Source organism: Oncorhynchus tshawytscha, linkage group LG34 (genome assembly GCF_018296145.1).
Source record: "Oncorhynchus tshawytscha isolate Ot180627B linkage group LG34, Otsh_v2.0, whole genome shotgun sequence".
In the NCBI taxonomy this organism is placed as follows: domain Eukaryota; kingdom Metazoa; phylum Chordata; class Actinopteri; order Salmoniformes; family Salmonidae; genus Oncorhynchus; species Oncorhynchus tshawytscha.
In genome coordinates this window covers 3227501-3250928 of record NC_056462.1, presented here as the reverse complement: position 1 = coordinate 3250928, position 23428 = coordinate 3227501, and the positions used below count along the sequence as shown (strand labels likewise).

The 23428-nt window shown below is 40.7% G+C and overlaps 1 protein-coding gene across 1 annotated transcript in view; it reads left to right on the top strand.

The window, feature by feature from the left end:
* ctnna2 (catenin (cadherin-associated protein), alpha 2) overlaps positions 1–23428 on the top strand; it is a 677857-nt gene that overhangs the window by 161858 nt on the left and 492571 nt on the right. The window contains exons 5-6 of the mRNA XM_042311972.1: positions 8079–8198; positions 10252–10518. Coding sequence (XP_042167906.1) covers positions 8079–8198; positions 10252–10518 — 387 coding nt within the window. The remainder of the gene's footprint in view (positions 1–8078; positions 8199–10251; positions 10519–23428) is intronic.

Genomic DNA, 23428 nt, shown 5'->3' with positions numbered 1-23428 from the left:
CTCTCTCTCTCTCTTGTCTCTCTCTTGTCTTTCTTTTCTTCTCTCTCTCTCTCTCTTTCTTCTTTCTTTCTCTCTCTCTTGTCTTTCTCCTTTTCTCTCTCTCTCTCTATCTTTCTTCTTTCTTTCTCTCTTGTCTTTCTCCTTTTCTCTCCTCTCTCCCTCTCTCTTTCTTCTTTCTTTCTCTCTCTCTTGTCTTTCTCCTTTTCTCTCTCTCTCTTCTTCTCTTCTTTCTTTCTCTCTCTTGTCTTTCTCCTTTTTTCTCCCTCTCTCCCTCTCTCTTTCTTCTTTCTTTCTCTCTCTCTTGTCTTTCTCTGTCTTTTCTTTTCTCTCTCTCTCTCTCTCATCTTTCTCCTTTTCTCTCTCTCTCACTCTCTCTTTCTTCTTTCTTTCTCTCTCTCTTGTCTTTCTCCTTTTCTCTCTCTCTCTCCATCTCTCTTCTTTTTCTCTCTCTTGTCTTGCTTTTTCTCTTCTCTCTCTCATCTTTCTTTCTCTCTCTTGTCTTTCTCCTTTTCTCTCTCTCTCCCTCTCTCTTTCTTCTTTCTTTCTCTCTCTCTTGTCTTTCTCCTTTTCTCTCTCTCTCTCTATCTTTCTTCTTTCTTTCTCTCTTGTCTTTCTCCTTTTCTCTCCCTCTCTCCCTCTCTCTTTCTTCTTTCTTTCTCTCTCTCTTGTCTTTCTCCTTTTCTCTCCCTCTCCCTCTTCTTTCTTTCTTTCTCTCTCTTGTCTTTCTCCTTTTCTCTCCCTCTCTCCCTCTCTCTTTCTTCTTTCTTTCTCTCTCTCTTGTCTTTCTCCTTTTCTCTCTCTCTCCTCTCTCTTTCTTCTTTCTTTCTCTCTCTCTTATCTTTCTCCTTTTCTCTCTCTCTTCTCCTTTTCTCTCTCTTCTCTTCTTTCTTTCTCTCTCTCTTGTCTTTCTCCTTTTCTCTCTCTCTCCTCTCTCTCTTTCTTCTTTCTTTCTCTCTCTCTTGTCTTGCTCCTTTTCTCTCTCTCTCCCTCTCTCTTTCTTCTTTCTTTCTCTCTCTCTTTCTCTTTTCTTCTCTCTCTTTCTCTTTCTTTCTCTTTCTCTCTCTCTTGTCTTTCCTTTTTCTTTCTTTCTTTCTTCTTTCTCTCTCTCTTGTCTTTCTCCTCTCTTCCCTCTCTCTCTTTCTCTCTTATCTTTCTCCTTTTCTCTCTCTCTTCTCTCTTTCTTCTTTCTTTCTTTCTCTCTCTTGTCTTTCTCCTTTTTTTCTCTCTCTCTCTCTTCTTTCTCTCTCTCTCTCTTTTTCTTCTTTCTTTCTTTCTCTCTCTCTTGTCTTTCTTTCCTTTTCTCTCTCTCTCACTCTCTCTTTCTTCTTTCTCTCTCTCTCTTGTCTTTCTCCTTTTCTCTCTCTCTCCTCTCTCTCTTTCTTCTTTCTTTCTCTCTCTCTTGTCTTTCTCCTTTTCTCTCTCTCTTCCTCTCTCTTTCTTTTCTTTCTTTCTCTCTCTCTTGTCTCTTCTCTCTTTCTTTCTTCTCTCTCTCTCTTGTCTTTTTCTTCTCTTTTCTCTTCCTCTCTCTTTCTCTTTCTTTCTCTCTCTCTTTCTTGTCTTTCTCTCTTTTCTTTCTCTCTCTCTCTCTTCTTTCTCTCTTTCTTCTTTCTTTCTCTCTCTCTTGTCTTTCTCCTTTTCTCTCTCTCTCCTCTCTCTTTCTTCTTTCTTTCTCTCTCTCTCTTGTCTTTCTCCTTTTCTCTCTCTTTCTCCTCCTCCCTTTCTTTCTTCTTTCTTTCTCTCTCTCTTGTCTTTCTCCTCTTTCTCTCTTTTCTCTCTCTCTCTTTCTTTCTTCTTTCTTTCTCTCTCTCTTGTCTTTCTCCTTTTCTCTCTCTCTCCCTCTCTCTTTCTTCTTTCTTTCTCTCTCTCTTGTCTTTCTCCTTTTTCTCTCTCTCTCCCTCTCTCTTTCTTCTTTCTTTCTCTCTCTCTTGTCTTTTCTCCTCTTTCTTTCTCATTTCTCTCTCTCCTTTCTTCTTTCTTTCTCCCTCTCTTGTCTTTCTCTTTTTTTTCTCTCTCTCTTGTCTTTCTTCTTTCTTTTCTCTCTCTCTTGTCTTTCTCCCTCTCTCTTTCTTCTCTTTTTCTTTTTCTCTCTCTCTTGTCTTTCTCCTTCTCTCTCTCTCTCTCTCTCTTCTTCTTTCTTTCTCTCTCTCTTGTCTTTCTCTTTCTTTCTCTCTTGTCTTTCTCCTTTCTCTCTCTCTCTCTCTCTCTTTCTTCTTTCTTTCTCTCTCTCTTGTCTTTCTCCTTTTCTCTCTCTCTCTTGTCTCTCCTTTTCTCTACCTCTCTCTCTCATCTTTCTTTCTCTCTCTCTTGTCTTTCTCTTCTTTCTTTTCTCTCTCTTGTCTTTCTCTTTTCTCTCTCTCTTCTTATCTTTTCTCTTTCTCTCTTGTCTTTCTCCTTCTCTCTTCTCCTTCTCTTTCTTCTTTCTCTCTCTCTTGTCTTTCTCCTTTTCTCTCTCTCTCCTTTCTTTCTTCTTTCTTTCTCTCTCTCTTGTCTTTCTCCTTTTTCTCCCTCTCTCTTCTCTCTTTTTTCTCTCTCTCTCTTGTCTTTCTCTTTTCTCTCTCTTCTTTCTTTCTTCTTTCTCTCTCTCTTGTCTTTCTCCTTTTCTCTCTCCCTCTCATCTTTCTCTCTTTCTTCTTTCTTTCTCTCTTTCTTGTCTTTCTCCTTTTCTTCTCCCTCTCCCTCTCTCTTTCTTCTTTCTTTCTCTCTCTCTTGTCTTTTTCTTTCTTTTCTTTCTCTTGTCTTTCTCTTTTCTTCTCTCTTCTATCTTTCTTCTTTCTTTCTCTCTCTTGTCTTTCTCCTTTTCTCTCTCTCTCCCTCTCTCTTTCTTCTTTCTTTCTCTCTCTCTCTTGTCTTTCTCCTTTTCTCTCTCTCTCCCTCTCTCTTTCTTCTTTCTTTCTCTCTCTCTTGTCTTTCTCTCTCTTTCTCTTTCTTTCTCTCTCTCTTCTCCTTTTCTCTACCTCTCTCTTTCTTCTTTCTTTTTCTCTTGTCTTTCTCTTTGTCTTTCTCCTTTTTCTTTCTTTCTCCTCTCTTGTCGTCTCTCCCTCTCTCTTTCTTCTTTCTTTCTCTCTCTTGTCTTTCTCCTTTTCTCTCCCTCTCTCTTTCTTCTTTCTTTCTCTCCTCTCTCTCTCTCTTTCTTCTTTCTTTCTCTCTCTCTTGTCTTTCTCCTTTTCTCTCTCTCTCCCTCTCTCTTTCTTCTTTCTTTCTCTCTCTCTTATCTTTCTCCTTTTTCTCTCTCTCTCCTCTCTCTTTCTTCTTTCTTTCTTTCTCTCTCTCTTGTCTTTCTCTTTTCTCTTTCTCTTCCTCTCTCTTTCTTCTTTCTTTCTCTCTCTTGTCTTTCTCCTTTTCTTCTCTCCTCTCTCTTTCTTCTTTCTCTCTCTTCTCTCTCTTTTTCTTTCTTTCTCTCTCTTGTCTTTCTCTCTCTCCCTCTCTCTTTCTTCTTTCTTTTCTCTCTCTTGTCTTTCTCCTCTCTCTCTCTATCTCCCTCTCTCTTTCTTCTTTCTTTCTTTCTCTCTCTCTTGTCTTTCTCTTTTCTCTCTCTCTCTTCTCTTTCTTCTTTCTCTCTCTCTTGTCTTTCTCCTTTTCTCTCTCTCTCCTCTCTCTTTCTTCTTTCTTTCTCTCTCTCTTGTCTTTCTCCTTTTCTCTCTCTCTCTCTCTCTCTTTCTTCTTTCTTTCTCTCTCTCTTGTCTTTCTCATTTTCTCTCTCTTTCTCTCTCTTTCTTTCTTTCTCTCTCTCTTGTCATTTTCTCTCTCTCTCCCTCTCTCTTTCTTCTTTCTTTCTCTCTCTCTTGTCTTTCTCCTTTCTCTCTCTCTCTCTCTCTCTCTTTCTTCTTTCTTTCTTTCTTCTTTCTTTTTCTTTCTTTCTCTCTCTCTTGTCTTTCTCCTTTCTCTCTCTCTCTCTCTCTCTCTTCTTCTTTCTTTCTCTCTCTCCCACTCTCTCTTTCTTCTTTCTTTCTCTCTCTCTTGTCTTTCTTCTTTCTTTCTCTCTCTCTTGTCTTTCTCTTTTCTCTCCCTCTCTCTTTCTCTTTCTTCTTTCTTTCTCTCTCTCTTGTCTTTCTCCTTTCTCTCTCTCTCACTCTCTCTTTCTTCTTTCTTTCTCTCTCTCTTGTCTTTCTCCTTTTCTCTCTCTCTCTCCCTCTCTCTTTCTTCTTTCTTTCTCTCTCTTGTCTTTCTCCTCTCTCTCTCTCCCTCTCTCTTTCTTCTTTCTTTCTCTCTCTCTTGTCTTTCTCCTTTTCTCTCTCTCTCACTCTCTCTTTCTTCTTTCTTTCTCTCTCTCTTGTCTTTCTCATTTTCTCTCCCTCTCCCTCTCTCTTTCTTCTTTCTTTCTCCCTCTCTTGTCTTTCCTCTTTTTTCTCCCTCTCTCCCTCTCTCTTTCTTCTTTCTTTCTCTCTCTCTTGTCTTTCTCCTTTTCTCTCTCTCTCACTCTCTCTTTCTTCTTTCTTTTCTCTCTCTTGTCTTTCTCCTTTTCTCTCTCTCTCTTCTTCTCTTCTTTCTTTCTCTCTCTCTTGTCTTGCTCCTTTTCTCTACCTCTCTCTCTCATCTTTCTTTCTCTCTCTCTTGTCTTTCTCCTTTTCTCTCTCTCTCTCTCTTTCTTCTTTCTTTCTCTCTCTCTTGTCTTTCTCCTTTCTCTCTCTCTCTCCATCTCTCTTCTTTCTTTCTCTCTCTCTTGTCTTGCTCCTTTTCTCTACCTCTCTCTCTCATCTTTCTTTCTCTCTCTCTTGTCTTTCTCCTTTTCTCTCTCTCTCCCTCTCTCTTTCTTCTTTCTTTCTCTCTCTCTTGTCTTTCTCCTTTTCTCTCTCTCTCTCTATCTTTCTTCTTTCTTTCTCTCTTGTCTTTCTCCTTTTCTCTCCCTCTCTCCCTCTCTCTTTCTTCTTTCTTTCTCTCTCTCTTGTCTTTCTCCTTTTCTCCCTCTCCCTCTCTCTTTCTTCTTTCTTTCTCTCTCTTGTCTTTCTCCTTTTTTCTCTCTCTCTCCCTCTCTCTTTCTTCTTTCTTTCTCTCTCTCTTGTCTTTCTCCTTTTCTCTCTCTCTCACTCTCTCTTTCTTCTTTCTTTCTCTCTCTCCTGTCTTTCTCCTTTTCTCCCTCTCTCTCTCATCTTTCTCCTTTTCTCTCTCTCTCTCTCCTCTCTCTTTCTTCTTTCTTTCTCTCTCTCTTGTCTTTCTCCTTTTTTCTCTCTCTCTCTCCATCTCTCTTTCTTTCTTTCTCTCTCTCTTGTCTTGCTCCTTTTCTCTACCTCTCTCTCTCATCTTTCTTTCTCTCTCTTGTCTTTCTCCTTTTCTTCTCTCTCTCCTCTCTCTTTTTCTTTCTTTCTCTCTCTCTTGTCTTTCTCCTTTTCTCTCTCTCTCCCTCTATCTTTCTTCTTTCTTTCTCTCTTGTCTTTCTCCTTTTCTCTCCCTCTCTCCCTTTCTTTCTTCTTTCTTTCTCTCTCTCTTGTCTTTCTCCTTTTCTCTCCCTCTCCCTCTCTCTTTCTTCTTTCTTTCTCTCTCTTGTCTTTCTCCTTTTTTTCTCCTCTCTCCCTCTCTCTTTCTTCTTTCTTTCTCTCTCTCTTGTCTTTCTCCTTTTCTCTCTCTCTCACTCTCTCTTTCTTCTTTCTTTCTCTCTCTCTTGTCTTTCTCCTTTTCTCTCTCTCTCTCTCTCTCTCTTCTTTCTTTCTCTCTCTCTTGTCTTGCTCCTTTTCTCTACCTCTCTCTCTCATCTTTCTTTCTCTCTCTCTTGTCTTTCTCCTTTTCTCTCTCTCTCCCTCTCTCTTTCTTCTTTCTTTCTCTCTCTCTTGTCTTTCTCCTTTTTCTCTCTCTCTCCCTCTCTCTTTCTTCTTTCTTTCTCTCTCTCTTGTCTTTCTCCTTTTCTCTCTCTCTCCCTCTCTCTTTCTTCTTTCTTTTCTCTCTCTTGTCTTTCTCCTTTTCTCTCTCTCTCTCCCTCTCTCTTTCTTCTTTCTTTCTCTCTCTCTTGTCTTTCTCCTTTTTTCTCTCTCTCTCTCTCTCTCTCTCTCTTTCTTCTTTCTTTCTCTCTCTCTTGTCTTTCTCCTTTTCTCTCCTCCCTCTCACTCTCTCTTTCTTCTTTCTTTCTCTCTCTCTTGTCTTTCTCCTTTTCTCTCTCCCTCTCTCTTTCTTCTTTCTTTCTCTCTCTCTTGTCTTTCTCCTTTTCTCTCTCTCTCACTCTCTCTTTCTTCTTTCTTTCTCTCTCTCTTGTCTTTCTCCTTTTCTCTCTCTCTCTCACTCTCTCTTTCTTCTTTCTTTCTCTCTCTCTTGTCTTTCTCCTTTTCTCTCTCTCTCTCTCTCTCTCTCTCTCTTTCTTCTTTCTTTCTCTCTCTCTTGTCTTTCTCCTTTTCTCTCCCTCTCTCCCTCTCTCTTTCTTCTTTCTTTCTCTCTCTCTTGTCTTTCTCCTTTTCTCTCTCTCTCCTCTCTCTTTTCTTCTTTCTTTCTCTCTCTCTTGTCTTTCTCCTTTTCTCTCTCTCTCCCCTCTCTCTTTCTTCTTTCTTTCTCTCTCTCTTGTCTTTCTCCTTTTCTCTCCTCTCTCTCTCTCTCTTTCTTCTTTCTTTCTCTCTCTCTTGTCTTTCTCCTTCTCTCTCTCTCTCCCTCTCTCTTTCTTCTTTCTTTCTCTCTCTCTTGTCTTTCTCCTTTTCTCTCCTCTCTCTCTCTTTTTCTTCTTTCTTTCTCTCTCTCTTGTCTTTCTCCTTTTCTCTCTCTCTCTCTCTCTCTTTCTTCTTTCTTTCTCTCTCTCTCACTCTCTCTTTCTTCTTTCTTTCTCTCTCTCTTGTCTTTCTCCTTTTCTCTCTCTCTCTCCCTCTCTCTTTCTTCTTTCTTTCTCTCTCTCTTGTCTTTCTCCTTTTCTCTCTCTCTCTCCCTCTCTCTTTCTTCTTTCTTTCTCTCTCTCTTGTCTTTCTCCTTTTCTCTCTCTCTCTCACTCTCTCTTTCTTCTTTCTTTCTCTCTCTCTTGTCTTTCTCCTTTTCTCTCCCTCTCTCCCTCTCTCTTTCTTCTTTCTTTCTCTCTCTCTTGTCTTTCTCCTTTTCTCTCTCTCTCTCACTCTCTCTTTCTTCTTTCTTTCTCTCTCTCTTGTCTTTCTCCTTTTCTCTCCCTCTCTCTCTCATCTTTCTCCTTTTCTCTCTCTCTCCCTCTCTCTTTCTTCTTTCTTTCTCTCTCTCTTGTCTTTCTCCTTTTCTCTCCCTCTCTCTCTCATCTTTCTCCTTTTCTCTCTCTCTCCCTCTCTCTTTCTTCTTTCTTTCTCTCTCTCTTGTCTTTCTCCTTTTCTCTCCCTCTCTCTCTCATCTTTCTCCTTTCTTTCTTTCTTTCTTTCTTTCTTTCTTCTTTCTTTCTCTCTCTCACTTATCTTTCTCCTTTTCTCTCTCTCTCCCTCTCTCTTTCTTCTTTCTTTCTCTCTCTCTCTCTTATCTTTCTCATTTTCTCTCTCTCTCCCTCTCTCTTTCTTCTTTCTTTCTCTCTTTCTCTTATCTTTCTCATTTTCTCTCTCTCTCACTCTCTCTTTCCATTACAGCCTCTGTCTGCACTTTCATAATGGCTACAGAAAGTAGTTGAGAATAATGATGGACCAGCACATACAGGGATGAGGATCGCTAAAAGGGGACCATTTAAAAAAACTCACACAAGTTAATGGCCACACTAAAAAAAATCTTACCTTCATTTTGGTCCCGCCAAGCAAAGGGTCTTATTATTTTTTATACAGGTGTAGGATTTAATTTGATCACCCTGATGCAGGAGAACTTTCCTGCAATGCAAGACATTTAAAACGTGTAGTGTATTTGAGATTTAAAAAGGCTTCTGAAGTTTGTAATATTCCCCTTTGAAATTTCAGACCAGATTTTTTTTCTACCCCTACAAAAAAGTCCATTAATTATAATCCACATACTAATTCACATGACACTGTTGCTGGAGGATTATTTCCCTGCTGAAGCAAACTGGCTCAAATTGAGAGCCTACATCTGTAGCTGAAGTTTTGTCTCTTAATGAAAATACTTAATAGATAGCCTCAAGGTTCAGAGGTTAGCTATGTCCACAAACTTTTTTACAAATGTTAAATATCTGTGTGTGTGTGTGTGTGTGTGTGTGTGTGTGTGTGTGCGTGTGACAGGTGGAGGAGGCCTTGGAGGCAGTGAAAAATGCCACCAACGAGCAGGACCTGGCCAACCGCTTCAAGGAGTTTGGCAAGGAGATGGTGAAGCTCAACTATGTGGCTGCCCGCAGACAGCAGGTAACACAGACACACTCACACTGACAGGTAATAGTCAAATGAGCTTGTGTTACAGAGAAACGGGAAGACTGCTCACACACACACACACACACACACACACACACACACACACACACACACACACACACACACACACACACACACACACACACACACACACACACACACACACACAACTGTACCTCCAGCACCATTATCCCCTCTAACCGTCAGTGATGTGTTAAACCTCGAGACGATCAGATCCAGCCAGGAGAACTGTAGAATGAAACCAGTAGCCCGGGCCGACACATTTCAAAAAACAGATAGATAGACGGAGAGCCCTTCGGCTCTTACCAAGACACAGCGAGGATTCTGATTCTCTATCATAGCAGTACATCGCACACACGCACTCGTGCACAAAGCAAGCTGAGACAGTCTCTGTCATGGCACTACATCACACCACTGTCTCTATAGCCAGCCTAGGGAGAGGGAAACGACTCTGCTCCCAGCACCAAGCTATGCTCTCAGGCATAACTGAACGCCTTCTCCAAAAGCACGTTTAAAAGCTGAGCTGTAGCCGTGGATTTGTGACTGTGCCGTAGCACACCGTTTCTGACCGAGGAATGACTGAGCGTGCGTTTCACATGGGGAAACTGCTTTTGGGCAGGGCCCAAAGACTTCTAGCAAAAAGGAGTGCACTAGATCGGGAACAGGGTGCCATTTGGAACACGTGCGGGACAAGTTGAGCTGCCATCTCTCGGTTGGTTGACTCACATCTCAGCGTACCTGGAAATGCCTCTTAAAACATCGCCATGGAAAAATAATTTCGGAATTCAGGGGAAATTGTTAATGTCTTTTAGTGCCTTCTTTAAACCTCCACAAAGTTTGGGTACTTTTGGGAAGTGGCACGTCTTTCAGGGAATGCTTTTTTACCTTTCTTAGAAGGAGACCTCTTAATAATGCATACGTAGAGTTTTGACAGGAAATCTGTAATAAGTCCTGTGTTACACTCTCAGTCGGAACTGTTGGGCCACGCAAGTTGCACTCTTCGAGGGGACTGGCTTCACATGAAATGTACGTCTTTACATCAAGAAGGTCTGTCTATCAAGGCTTTATGGTGTGTGAATAGAATACGCGTAGCCATATTGAATGAAGCCCATGCAATTTAAAGCCTCAAGGTTGAACTTTCAAATCAACACACATCTTAGGCCCACAATAATGGTTTGTGACGATTCATTTGAGTGTGTGTCATTAAATATTCAGCCTTCGTTTGGATATTATCTTGAGAGTGATTTCAAACAAAGTGACAGTACCTCACACTTTTCTAATCAATTCCAATACTGCTTCAGAACAAAAGTCAAATACGTTTTGTATGTATGTCAAATTCTGCAGGTTTACTATGTTTATATGTAGCATGTCCTAACAAGTACAGCATTTCCTAAGCAATATAACATTTCTTAACCAGTATATCACATTTTCCTAACCAATATAACAATTCCTAACAATTACACAGCATTTCCTACAGTATATAACATTTCCTAAACCGTTTACAACCGTTCCTAACCAATATACACCTTCCTAATAGACACACACCTTCCTAACCGTCCTAATATTGAGTTGCACCGCCCCATTTTTGCCCCCAGAACAGCCTCAATTCGTCAGGCCATGGACTCTACAAGGTGTCTAAAGCGTTCCACAGGGATGCTGACCCATGTTGACTCCAATGCTTCCTACAGTTGTGTCATGTTGGCTGGATGTCCTTTTGGTGGTGTACCATTCTCGATACACACAGGAAACAGTTGATCGTGAAAAACCCAGCAGCGCTGCAGTTCTTGATGCAAACCGGTGCAGTCTATGTCATGGAAAGAACAGGTGTCCTTAATGTTTTGTTTACTCAGTGTATAACATTTCCTAACCATAACATTTTCTAGACAATATATAACATTTCCTAAACAGTACACATGTCCTAAACATTATACAGTATTTCCTAAACAGTCTACAACATTTTCTAACCAGTATATAGCACTTCCTGACCAGTATATAACATTTCCTAACTCACCCGTCTCGTTTTCAGGAGCTGAAAGACCCCCAATGCCGGGACGAAATGGCAGCGGCACGCGGCGCCCTGAAGAAGAACGCCACCATGCTCTACACCGCCTCGCAGGCCTTCCTGCGCCACCCGGACGTGGCGGCCACGCGCGCCAACCGCGACTACGTCTTCAAGCAGGTGCAGGAGGCCATCGGGGGCATCAGCAGCGCCGCCCAGGCCACCTCGCCCGGCGACGAGAAGCACGGCCACGCTGGCATCGGCGAGCTGGCCGCGGCCCTCAACGAGTTTGACGTGAGTACCGTAACTGATTTGGCTCTCCTCAGCCCCCGTGATGAAGTCGTAAGCGTTGTGTGGAGTTCTACGGTGTCAGCAAGGCTGTGAGTCTGGCTGTGGTCTATTTCTAAGGCCGTGCCCAGGTGGGTCCCAGGCAGTGGTTTCCGTTTCCTTCCCTTCCTCTCTCTGTGCTCTGTGGCTACATCACAAGTATTAGCCTTGTATCCATGTGTTCTCCAAAAGGGCAACCGTTCTGGCCAAGCGTCTTTGAAACGGATTCTTGTATTGTATTGATGCTTTTTTGGGCGAACACGTTTGAGTGTTTGACAGTTGTCCAGAGTACTTTACACTTGATCTACTCTACGGTACTGTACACCCATGGACTTACACAGAGAGACAGAACAGTGAATGCAGCTGACTAGCATTACCACTGAATCCATCCACTGATAGACTCTCACACTCCCCCAAAGCCTTTAACGATCTGGATTCAGACAGACTTTTGCCTTCTTTTTCAACAAACTGCTTGGGTTGTCTCTGTTGCCTCTGCTTTCATAATAGATTGCTTTGACACCCTTTTCATGACGTACGACGTGATAAGGCTCTATCTGCAACCGCAGCCAACAATTTATATCAGACCATGAATTATTCAACTAACATTTGCAGAGGGAGAGAGAGTCACAGAGGCACACACACACACACTAACGCACACACACACACACACACACTAACGCACACACACACACACACACACACACACACACACACACACACACACACACACACACACACACACACACACACACACACACTAACGCACACACACACACACACACACACACACACACACACACACACACACACACACACACACACACACACACACACACACACACAGCCAGACAAGACACACAAACACACTTCCGTTTCCCACCTCAGGTGTGTGGGACTGACTTTCCCATATTCACCTCTTCAGTCTTTTGATTCCCCAACACAGCCTGCAATACCATCACGTACGTATTGCATATCGTCTGTTATTTCCTCTGTGATGATATGATTTACAGTAACTTCGACAGATGACTTAATTCACCTGCGTACGGGCTGAGCATTTTTAAACGTCGCTATTTGATCAAAGGATTACTCTGAGGCAGGTCATTTACAAGCTGAACAAATGGCACCTCAGCAGATAAGTCCGTGTACATTATTGTGTATTGTCCTATCTAGTGTACTACTTTTGACCAGAGCCCTACGAGCACCATATAGGGAATAGAGTACAGTGAAACCCTGCTGTTTTCATTCATCTCTGTATGTAATCTTTCATTTAACTTCCCTTTAAGTACACATGTTTTCATTCATCTCTGTAGGTAATCTTTCATTTAACTTCCCTTTCAGTACACATGTTTTCATTCATCTCTGTATGTAATCTTTCATTTAACTTCCCTTTAAGTACACATGTTTTCATTCATCTCTGTATGTAATCTTTCATTTAACTTCCCTTTAAGTACACATGTTTTCATTCATCTCTGTATGTAATCTTTCATTTAACTTCCCTTTAAGTACACATGTTTTCATTCATCTCAGTAGGTAATCTTTCATTTAACTTCCCTTTAAGTACACATGTTTTCATTCATCTCTGTATGTAATCTTTCATTTAACTTCTCTTTCAGTACACATGTTTTCATTCATCTCAGTAGGTAATCTTTCATTTAACTTCTCTTTCAGTACACATGTTTTCATTCATCTCTGTATGTAATCTTTCATTTAACTTCTCTTTCAGTACACATGTTTTCATTCATCTCAGTAGGTAATCTTTCATTTAACTTCTCTTTCAGTACACATGTTTTCATTCATCTCAGTAGGTAATCTTTCATTTAACTTCTCTTTCAGTACACATGTTTTCATTCATCTCTGTATGTAATCTTTCATTTAACTTCCCTTTAAGTACACATGTTTTCATTCATCTCAGTAGGTAATCTTTCATTTAACTTCTCTTTCAGTACACATGTTTTCATTCATCTCTGTATGTAATCTTTCATTTAACTTCCCTTTAAGTACACATGTTTTCATTCATCTCAGTAGGTAATCTTTCATTTAACTTCTCTTTCAGTACACATGTTTTCATTCATCTCAGTAGGTAATCTTTCATTTAACTTCTCTTTCAGTACACATGTTTTCATTCATCTCAGTAGGTAATCTTTCATTTAACTTCCCTTTAAGTACACATGTTTTCATTCATCTCAGTAGGTAATCTTTCATTTAACTTCCCTTTAAGTACACATGTTTTCATTCATCTCTGTATGTAATCTTTCATTTAACTTCCCTTTAAGTACACATGTTTTCATTCATCTCAGTAGGTAATCTTTCATTTAACTTCCCTTTCAGTACACATGTTTTCATTCATCTCAGTAGGTAATCTTTCATTTAACTTCCCTTTAAGTACACATGTTTTCATTCATCTCTGTATGTAATCTTTCATTTAACTTCCCTTTAAGTACACATGTTTTCATTCATCTCAGTAGGTAATCTTTCATTTAACTTCCCTTTAAGTACACATGTTTTCATTCATCTCTGTATGTAATCTTTCATTTAACTTCCCTTTAAGTACACATGTTTTCATTCATCTCTGTATGTAATCTTTCATTTAACTTCCCTTTAAGTACACATGTTTTCATTCATCTCAGTAGGTAATCTTTCATTTAACTTCCCTTTAAGTACACATGTTTTCATTCATCTCTGTATGTAATCTTTCATTTAACTTCCCTTTAAGTACACATGTTTTCATTCATCTCTGTATGTAATCTTTCATTTAACTTCCCTTTAAGTACACATGTTTTCATTCATCTCAGTATGTAATCTTTCATTTAACTTCCCTTTTACATGTTTTCATTCACAGTATGTAATCTTTCATGTTTTCATTCATCTCAGTAGGTAATCTTTCATTTAACTTCTCTTTCAGTACACATGTTTTCATTCATCTCTGTATGTAATCTTTCATTTAACTTCCCTTTAAGTACACATGTTTTCATTCATCTCAGTATGTAATCTTTCATTTAACTTCCCTTTAAGTACACATGTTTTCATTCATCTCAGTATGTAATCTTTCATTTAACTTCCCTTTAAGTACACATGTTTTCATTCATCTCAGTAGGTAATCTTTCATTTAACTTCTCTTTCAGTACACATGTTTTCATTCATCTCTGTATGTAATCTTTCATTTAACTTCCCTTTAAGTACACATGTTTTCATTCATCTCAGTAGGTAATCTTTCATTTAACTTCTCTTTCAGTACACATGTTTTCATTCATCTCAGTAGGTAATCTTTCATTTAACTTCTCTTTCAGTACACATGTTTTCATTCATCTCAGTATGTAATCTTTCATTTAACTTCCCTTTAAGTACACATGTTTTCATTCATCTCAGTAGGTAATCTTTCATTTAACTTCTCTTTCAGTACACATGTTTTCATTCATCTCTGTAGGTAATCTTTCATTTAACTTCCCTTTCAGTACACATGTTTTCATTCATCTCAGTAGGTAATCTTTCATTTAACTTCTCTTTCAGTACACATGTTTTCATTCATCTCAGTAGGTAATCTTTCATTTAACTTCCCTTTCAGTACACATGTTTTCATTCATCTCAGTAGGTAATCTTTCATTTAACTTCCCTTTAAGTACACATGTTTTCATTCATCTCAGTAGGTAATCTTTCATTTAACTTCCCTTTCAGTACACATGTTTTCATTCATCTCAGTAGGTAATCTTTCATTTAACTTCCCTTTAAGTACACATGTTTTCATTCATCTCTGTATGTAATCTTTCATTTAACTTCTCTTTCAGTACACATGTTTTCATTCATCTCAGTAGGTAATCTTTCATTTAACTTCTCTTTCAGTACACATGTTTTCATTCATCTCTGTATGTAATCTTTCATTTAACTTCTCTTTCAGTACACACACTGGCAGCACTGGAGGAATACATATATTACAAGGATATTCCTAAATATTATTGCTAACTTGTACAAAGAAGTGGCATCAAACGGTGGCAAATACCAGAATGGTTTCTGCTGCTTAGAGAAATATGAATAAATGCTCCCACCTAGTGGCCGACGACTGTAAATACACATTCGACTGATCACAGTGGATTGAATTCAGAGCAGTGCACATCTCAGACTAGGAGTGCTGATCTAGAATCAAAGCGACTGGCTGTCTGTCGTCATACTGACTATACATGGACTGAAAGTTAACCATTCTTATGATTAAATTAAAATGCAATTCAACATTCTTCATTAGATATATAGTCATATATCAGATGCTCTTATCCAGAGCAACAAGAGTTAAGTGCCTTGCTCGGCAATTCAAACCAGCAACCTTTTGGCTACTGGCCCGACGTTCTTAACCACTAGTCTACCTGCCACCCTATTTAAGTTACATACTAATAAGGAAATATATTTCGAGGGAGAATAATGAAAAAGTAATGATATCTAATGTCATTGGTTTGATTGATTGGGCATGTATTATTGTCATTGTAGTTAGAAGCGTGGCTTTGAATACATTAGCAGCTATTAAATGCATTTTTGGTTAATGCATGGGTTGTGCATGGGACTTTTAGTAGGCTGTAGTGCAACAAAAACACATCACTCGTGTGTTATCCTTTGGCTTGGCTAGCATACCATGTGGTTTGTGGTCCTCTTAAAGTGTCCGCATGCTTTCCACCCTAAACAGTTCGGAACAGTTTGGGCATATATTATGACGCCATTTTTCATTATTTGTTTATTTTATGGCTGTCTGTGACTACATTTGTCTCAGATGTAAGCCAAAGTTTGATAGCTAAGTCTACGCCTCTACGTCGGTGATTGGTCAACAGTAGGGATTCTTCAAGTCTTTGCTGTCATTCAGCGAGAGACGACTCGTTTTCATGCACGTTTTTCAAGGGAACCTAGAATGCAGATCACAGGAGGCTGCTGAGGGGAGGACGGCTCCTAATAATGTCTGGAGCAGAGCAAATGGATTGGCATCAAACACATGGAAACCATGTGTTGGTTGTATTTGATACCAGTCCACATATTCCGTTCCAGCCATTACCATAAGCCTGTCCTCCCCAATTAAGGTGCCACCAACCTCCTGTGATGCAGACACCTTTACAGGGCATGATGTGCTGTAAATAGACCACAGGTAGACCGGTAGCTGAATTTCATTTGTATTATAGTGACCCCATGTGGCGAAGTTGAAAATTGCAAGCTTGTCTCTACAACTGTCACTCAACACCTGCAATGTAGGTGAGGCTAACACTTGCCTAGATATATCAAATGCAAAGCCTAAACATCACATTGAATGTGTTAAACATTTTTCAAATGGTGGTGAATATATAGCCTGGTCCCAGATCTGTTATTGTGTTGTACAGACAACTCGTGTGGTCATTGGCTATACAGAGCAAACAGATCTATAAGTCTGGATAAACATGATCGACATCCAAGATGACAGCTGTAAAGTTTGGCGTGTTGGAAGTTTTTAATTTATGATTTTATATATAACATTTATTGATACTGGCCCTTTTTGTACATCATGTTGATGTCCTTTCAACAAGGTATGCGGTTTTAAACAGAATATCAGGCTCAAAGGCCAGATTGGCAAAAAAGCATTTTGGCCACGGGAAATACACCCTATTTAACACGTTCGTAAATATCCCAGCTGGCACAGTCCCTCCAAAAGGGTGATTAAGGTCGGAGGTAAATGCCAAATAGATGGTGGAAACCTGTCACGCCCTGACCTTAGAGAGCTTTTATATCTAAATTTTGGTTTGGTCAGGGTGTGATTTGGGGTGGGCATTCTATGTTCCTTTTTCTATGTTTTGTATTTCTTTGTTTTGGCCGGGTATGGTTCTCAATCAGGGACAGTTGACTATCGTTGTCGCTGATTGGGAACCATACTTAGGTAGCTTTTCCCCACCTATGTTTTGTTGGTAGTTGTTTTCTGTTTAGTGTTCTACACCTGACAGGACTGTTTCGGTTTCGTTTTATTCACTTTGTTATTTTGTTCTAGTGTTCAGTTTAATAAAAGTCATGAACACTTACCACACTACGCTTTGGTCCGATTCTTCCTCATCAGACAACGACGACCGTTACAAAACCTCTTAATTACTCTATGCCTGTTACTGTCTGGACATCAGTTCCCCGGCCCATTTTCTAGTGAGGAATCCATTGGAGCAGTGGCATGCTACAATGGAGAAAGACAGAAGGGTAGGAGCCCTCTCTTTCAGGTATGCATAATAAACAGGGAATTTACAGACCTTGATCCTGACAACCAACCTAATCCTCCTGCTTCCATCTGCTGTCCGAGCGCGACGTGGGGACCAGGCAAGGATGCCGAGTGAGGCCCCGGACGAGACAGTCTGTTGTGCCGAATGGATGTGGAACAAAACGGGGATAGGGGCAGGGGACCTGAAAGGCAACCCCTAGGTCAGATGGCAGGGCGAATCCTGGATGGAGCTTCAGTGCAGCGATTGGACTGCAGAGAGTCAACACTCATCTCAAGTGAACAATTTTAGCTGACAGTTTCAACAGATGAGGAGTACTTGACTCTAGAGAAGGTGTTTCCCACGAGAGGGCGACCCATCCTTCATCTCGACGTTAGAAGCCTTCTTCCTAAGATCGAGGAAGTTCGCCTACACTCCGGTAACTGTAAGGTGGGAGGGCTTTGAAACATGGCTAGACGGTTTGATTAAAAAACGCTGAGATTGAAGTTGTAATTGATGTAGGAATTAGAAGAGACTGCAATCGCGAAGGCGGGGGAGTTTGTATTTATGTAAGATCAGATATTGGGTTCAACTATAGATCAGATTTAAGCCCTGACTTAATTAACTATAGATCAGATTGAAGCTGTGTGGTTGGACATTATATTACCAAAATGCAAACCCATTATAGTCGGAACCTGTTACAGACCACCAGAACAGCATAAGGTTTATGAATTGTTGGAGGAGACTTGTTCCAACTGTACAGATTTTGGTCAATCAAAAGTTATTGTTAATGGTGATTTTAATTGGAATACAGACATGCTCAAAAAGGAAAATGCAACTTTTTAAAGCTCTTAAGAATTGATGTCATCTGTTTGCTTTACACCAGCTGATTAATCAGCCCACCAGGGTCTGTCCTTCTACCCAAACCATCCTTGACTTTGTGTTGTTGTCGGACAGATCAAAGATATCAAACAGCGGGGTTGTAGACTATGGGCTCAGCGAGCCTTGCATCATTTTCTGTACGAGGAAGGTTCATAAAACTTTTTAATTGTCATAACTCAATAAAAATGAGGTCTATGAAGAGCTATAGTGCAGATGTTTTTGTTCATTGTTTGAGCAAATTGGACTGGTCTGCCTTATTAAAATGCAATGAGGTGAAAAATGCCTGCAGCCATTTTAAATGATTGTTTTTAGATGCTGTAGACAAGGAGGCTCCAGAAAAAAATGTTAAAACTAAGCAAAGAACAGAACCATGGATAAACGATAACATTTTAAAGGCATTTAAGCTTAGATATGAACGCTTTGTAGAGTTCATGAAATCCAGGGCAGATTGTATTATTTATAAACATTAAGAAATTAGGTTAACAGGATGATAGAGAAGGCCAAGAAAGATTATTTTAACGTCAACATATTTGAGAATGGCGTGTGAAGCTGTTTGGTTACGGTAACAGATTCAAGCTCAACGTCTTAGCTTGGACTTTGGAGGAAAGGTCACTTCAGGCAAGACTGTGGTTGCTTCAGACAGTCTGAATAGCTATTTTACGACTATAGCTAATACATTAGTTAGAGTTACCTTGTCAGTCAGATTGTTATGGGGAAAGTCAAGTCCAGCAGTGTTGCTCACAGCAGGGGATTCAAGTCGGGGCAGCAGGGTAGCCTAGTGGTTAGAGCGTTGGACTAGTAACCGGAAAGTTGCAAGTTCAAACCCCCGAGCTGACAAGGTACAAATCTGTCGTCCTTGAACAGTTAACCCACTTTTATTTATTTATTTCACCTTTATTTAACCAGGTAGGCTAGTTGAGAACACCTTTATTTAACCAGGTAGGCTAGTTGAGAACACCTTTTATTTAACCAGGTAGGCTAGTTGAGAACAAGTTCTCATTTGCAACTGCGACCTGGCCAAGATAAAGCATAGCAGTGTGAACAGACAACACAGAGTTACACATGGAGTAAACAATTAACAAGTCAATAACACAGTAGAAAAAAAAGGGGAGTCTATATACATTGTGTGCAAAAGGCATGAGGAGGTAGGCGAATAATTACAATTTTGCAGATTAACACTGGAGTGATAAATGATCAGATGGTCATGTACAGGTAGAGATATTGGTGTGCAAAAGAGCAGAAAAGTAAATAAATAAAAACAGTATTGGGATGAGGTAGGTAAAAATGGGTGGGCTATTTACCGATAGACTATGTACAGCTGCAGCGATCGGTTAGCTGCTCAGATAGCAGATGTTTGAAGTTGGTGAGGGAGTTAAAAGTCTCCAACTTCAGCGATTTTTGCAATTCGTTCCAGTCACAGGCAGCAGAGAACTGGAACGAAAGGCGGCCAAATGAGGTGTTGGCTTTAGGGATGATCAGTGAGACACCTGCTGGAGCGCGTGCTACGGGTGGGTGTTGCCATCGTGACCAGTGAACTGAGATAAGGCGGAGCTTTACCTAGCATGGACTTGTAGATGACCTGGAGCCAGTGGGTCTGGCAACGAATATGTAGCGAGGGCCAGCCGACTAGAGCATACAGGTCGCAGTGGTGGGTGGTATAAGGTGCTTTAGTGACAAAACGGATGGCATTGTGATAAACTGCATCCAGTTTGCTGAGTAGAGTGTTGGAAGCAATTTTGTAGATGACATCACCGAAGTTGAGGATCGGTAGGATAGTCAGTTTTACTAGGGTAAGTTTGGCGGCGTGAGTGAAGGAGGCTTTGTTGCGGAATAGAAAGCCGACTCTAGATTTGATTTTCGATTGGAGATGTTTGATATGAGTCTGGAAGGAGAGTTTACAGTCTAGCCAGACACCTAGGTACTTATAGATGTCCACATATTCAAGGTCGGAACCATCCAGGGTGGTGATGCTAGTCAGGACCCTCTATTTCTGAAACTATCCGCCGCCATTGTCGCAACCCCTATTACCAGCCTGTTCAACCTCTCTTTCATATCGTCTGAGATCCCCAAGAATTGGAAAGCTGCCGCAGTCATCCCCCTCTTCAAAGTGGGAGACACCCTGGACCCAAACTGTTACAGACCTATATCCATCCTGCCCTGCCTATCTAAGGTCTTCGAAAGCCAAGTCAACAAACAGGTCACTGACCATCTCGAATCCCACCGTACCTTCTCCGCTGTGCAATCTGGTTTCCGAGCCGGTCACGGGTGCACCTCAGCCATGCTCAAGGTACTAAACGATATCATAACCACCATCGATAAAAGACAGTACTGTGCAGCCGTCTTCATCGACCTTGCCAAGGCTTTCGACTCTGTCAATCACCATATTATTATCGGCAGACTCAGTAGCCTTGGTTTCTCTGATGACTGCCTTGCCTGGTTCACCAACTACTTTGCAGACAGAGTTCAGTGTGTCAAATCGGAGGGCATGCTGTCCGGTCCTCTGGCAGTCTCTATGGGGGTGCCACAGGGTTCAATTCTCGGGCCGACTCTTTTCTCTGTATATATCAATGATGTTGCTCTTGCTGCTGGGGATTTTTTGTTCCACCTCAACGCAGACGACACCATTCTGTATACATCTGGCCTTTCTTTTTTTGGACACTGAAACAAGCTTCAAAGCCATACAACAGTCCTTCCGTGGCCTCCAACAGCTCTTAAACGCTAGTAAAACTAAATGCATAATCTTCAACCGATCGCTGCCCGCACCTGCAGCCCACATAGCATCACTACTCTGGACGGTTCTGACTTAGAATATGTGGACAACTATAATTTTGGAAAGTCGGTTAGGACACCTACTTCTTGCATGACACAAGTAATTTTTCCAGCAATTGTTTTCAATTATAATTCATTCTCTGTATCATAATTCCAGTGCGTCAGAAGTTTACATGCACTAAATTGAAACAGCTTGGAAAATTCCAAAAAATGATGTCAGGCTTTAGAAGCTTTTGATAGGCTAATTGACATAATTTGAGTCAATTGGAGGTGTACCTATGGGTGTATTTCAAGGCTTACCTTCAAACTGTGTGCCTCTTTACTTGACATCATGGGAAAATCAAAAGAAGAAATGTAGACCTCCACAAGTCTGGTTCATCCTTGGGAGCAATTTCCAAACGCCTGAAGGGACCTGGTTCATCTGTACAAATAATAGTATGCAAGTATAAACACCATGGGACCACGCAGCCGTCATACCGCTCAGGATGGAGACGCGTTCTGGCCGTTCAGCAAGGAAGAAGTCACTGCTCCAAAACCGCCATAAAAAAACAGACTACGGTTTGCAACTGCACATGAGGACAAAGATCATACTTTTTGGAGAAATGTCCTCTGGTCTGATGAAACAAAAATAGAACTGTTTGGCCATAATGACCATCGTTATGTTTGGAGGAAAAAGGGGGAGGCTTGCAAGCCGAAGAACCTGGTGCACTTCACAAAATAGATTGCATCATGAGGATGGAAAATTATGTGGATATATTGAAGCAACATCTCAAGACATCAGTCAAGAAGGTAAAGCTTGGTTACAAATGGGTCTTCCAAATGGACAATGACCCCAAGCGTACTTCCAAATCAAAATGGCTTAAGGACAACAAAGTCAAAGTATTGGAGTGGCCATCACAAAGCCCTGACCTCAGTCCTATAGAAAATGTGTGGGCAAAACTGAAAAAGCGTGTGTGAGCAAGGAGGCCAACAAACCTGATTCGGTTACACCAGCTCTGTCAGGAGGAATGGGATGAAATTCACCCAAATTATTGTGGGAAGCGTGTGGAAAGTTACCTGAAACGTTTGACCCAAGTAAAACAATTTAAAGGCAGTGCTACCAAATACTAATTGAGTGTATGTAAACTTCTGACCCACTGGGAATGTGATAAAAGAAATAAAAGCTGAAATAAATAATTCTCTCTAGTATAATTCTGACATTTCACATTCTTAAAATAATGTGGTGATCCTAACTGACCTAAGAAAGGGAATTTTTTACTAGGATTAAATGTCAGGAATTGTTTAAATATATTTGGCTGAGGTGTGTGTAAAATTCAGACTTCAACTGTACCTCATCCCCATATTTGTTTTTTGATTTGTTTCTGCTCTTTTGCACACCAGTATTTCTACTTGCACATCCTCATCTGCACATCTATCACCCCAGTGTTAATTGCTCAATTGTAATTACTTCTCCACTATGGCCTATTTATTGCCTTAACTCCTCTCTTCATTTGCACTCATTGTATACAGATGTTCTATTGTGTTATTGACTGTACGTTTGTTTATTCCATGTGTAACTCTGTTGTTGTTTTTGCCGCACTGCTATTGCTTTATCTTGGCCAGGTCGCAGTTGTAAATGACAACTTGTTCTCAACTGGCCTACCCGGTTAAATAAAGGTGAAATAATAAAACAAGTAAACTCAGTTAATTATCTTGGATGTGTGCTAGATAACCATCTGACAGGGGAGAGAACATGGCACAAAAATGTATGTCCAAAGTGAACCATAAAATGTGCTTTCTGGCTATAACCTCCAAAGAACTCGATAAGAATGCAATGGTGGCATTGGCAAGGGGCTCTTGTTCAGTGAATTCCAACCGCTCCCTCTACTGTGCCAATGTTACCTTCTCTGCAAAGGTACATGTTATGGTAATTCGATCTACTTTGCTTTTTATGGAAAACAGTTTGGCTTTCAGAAAGCAAAAAGAGCAAAGCTAATTTGATTCCAGTAGGTAGGCAACAGTTAAATGAGACAAATAGCCCTCTGCCAGTCAGTGTGTGCTCCCCTGAAGCGGCTCGTTCATGATTGATTCCTGCTACACTATACCACACAGCCTCAGCCTGTGGACGGAGACACTATATGTTAGGCAATGCAACGGCTGGACCCACATACACGAAGAAACACACACACACACAAACACGTACACTCCTGTAGGACCATACACAGGTCGTAGGGTTCATGCACGTCCATGCGCACACACACACACACACACATCCACAGTGCACACACATTGATTTCAGTAATGGAACTCTACAGGAGATGGGTGTGTGTGATGACGGGGTCGATCAGTCCTGGTCTGCATCCCTAATGGCACCCTAATCCCCATCTAGGGACAATCAGGCTCTGGTCAAAAGTAGTGCACTTTATAGGGAATAGGGTGTCATTTTGGTGTCCTCAGACTGGGTCAGTCTCTGTCTTGTCACCTCGGTGGACTGGTCTGGACCGAACTGGACTGGGTTGGACTGGGATTAGAAGGGATGGAGGGATGATGGAAGCGGAAATAGGCCCAGCCAATCTATTCACAAATGAGTGAAGCAATCAAAAGGGAAGGCTGTTTGTTGATGTGAATGAGGATAGCGTGTGTAGTTTGTGTGTCAGATATATGATTTAGTCAAATGTATGTTGAGAGAATATTATATTTAACATTGGACAGAAAACATTGGACACATTGTAGAAAGCATTGGACACATTGTAGAAAGCATTGGACACATTGTAGAAAGCATTGGACACATTGTAGAAAGCATTGGACACATTGTTGAAAGGAATTGGACACATTGTAGAAAGCATTGGACACATTGTAGAAAGCATTGGACACATTGTAGAAAGCATTGGACACATTGTAGAAAGCATTGGACACATTGTAGAAAGCATTGGACACATTGTAGAAAGCATTGGACACATTGTAGAAAGCATTGGACACATTGTAGAAAGCATTGGACACATTGTAGAAAGCATTGGACACATTGTAGAAAGCATTGGACACATTGTAGAAAGCATTGGACACATTGTTGA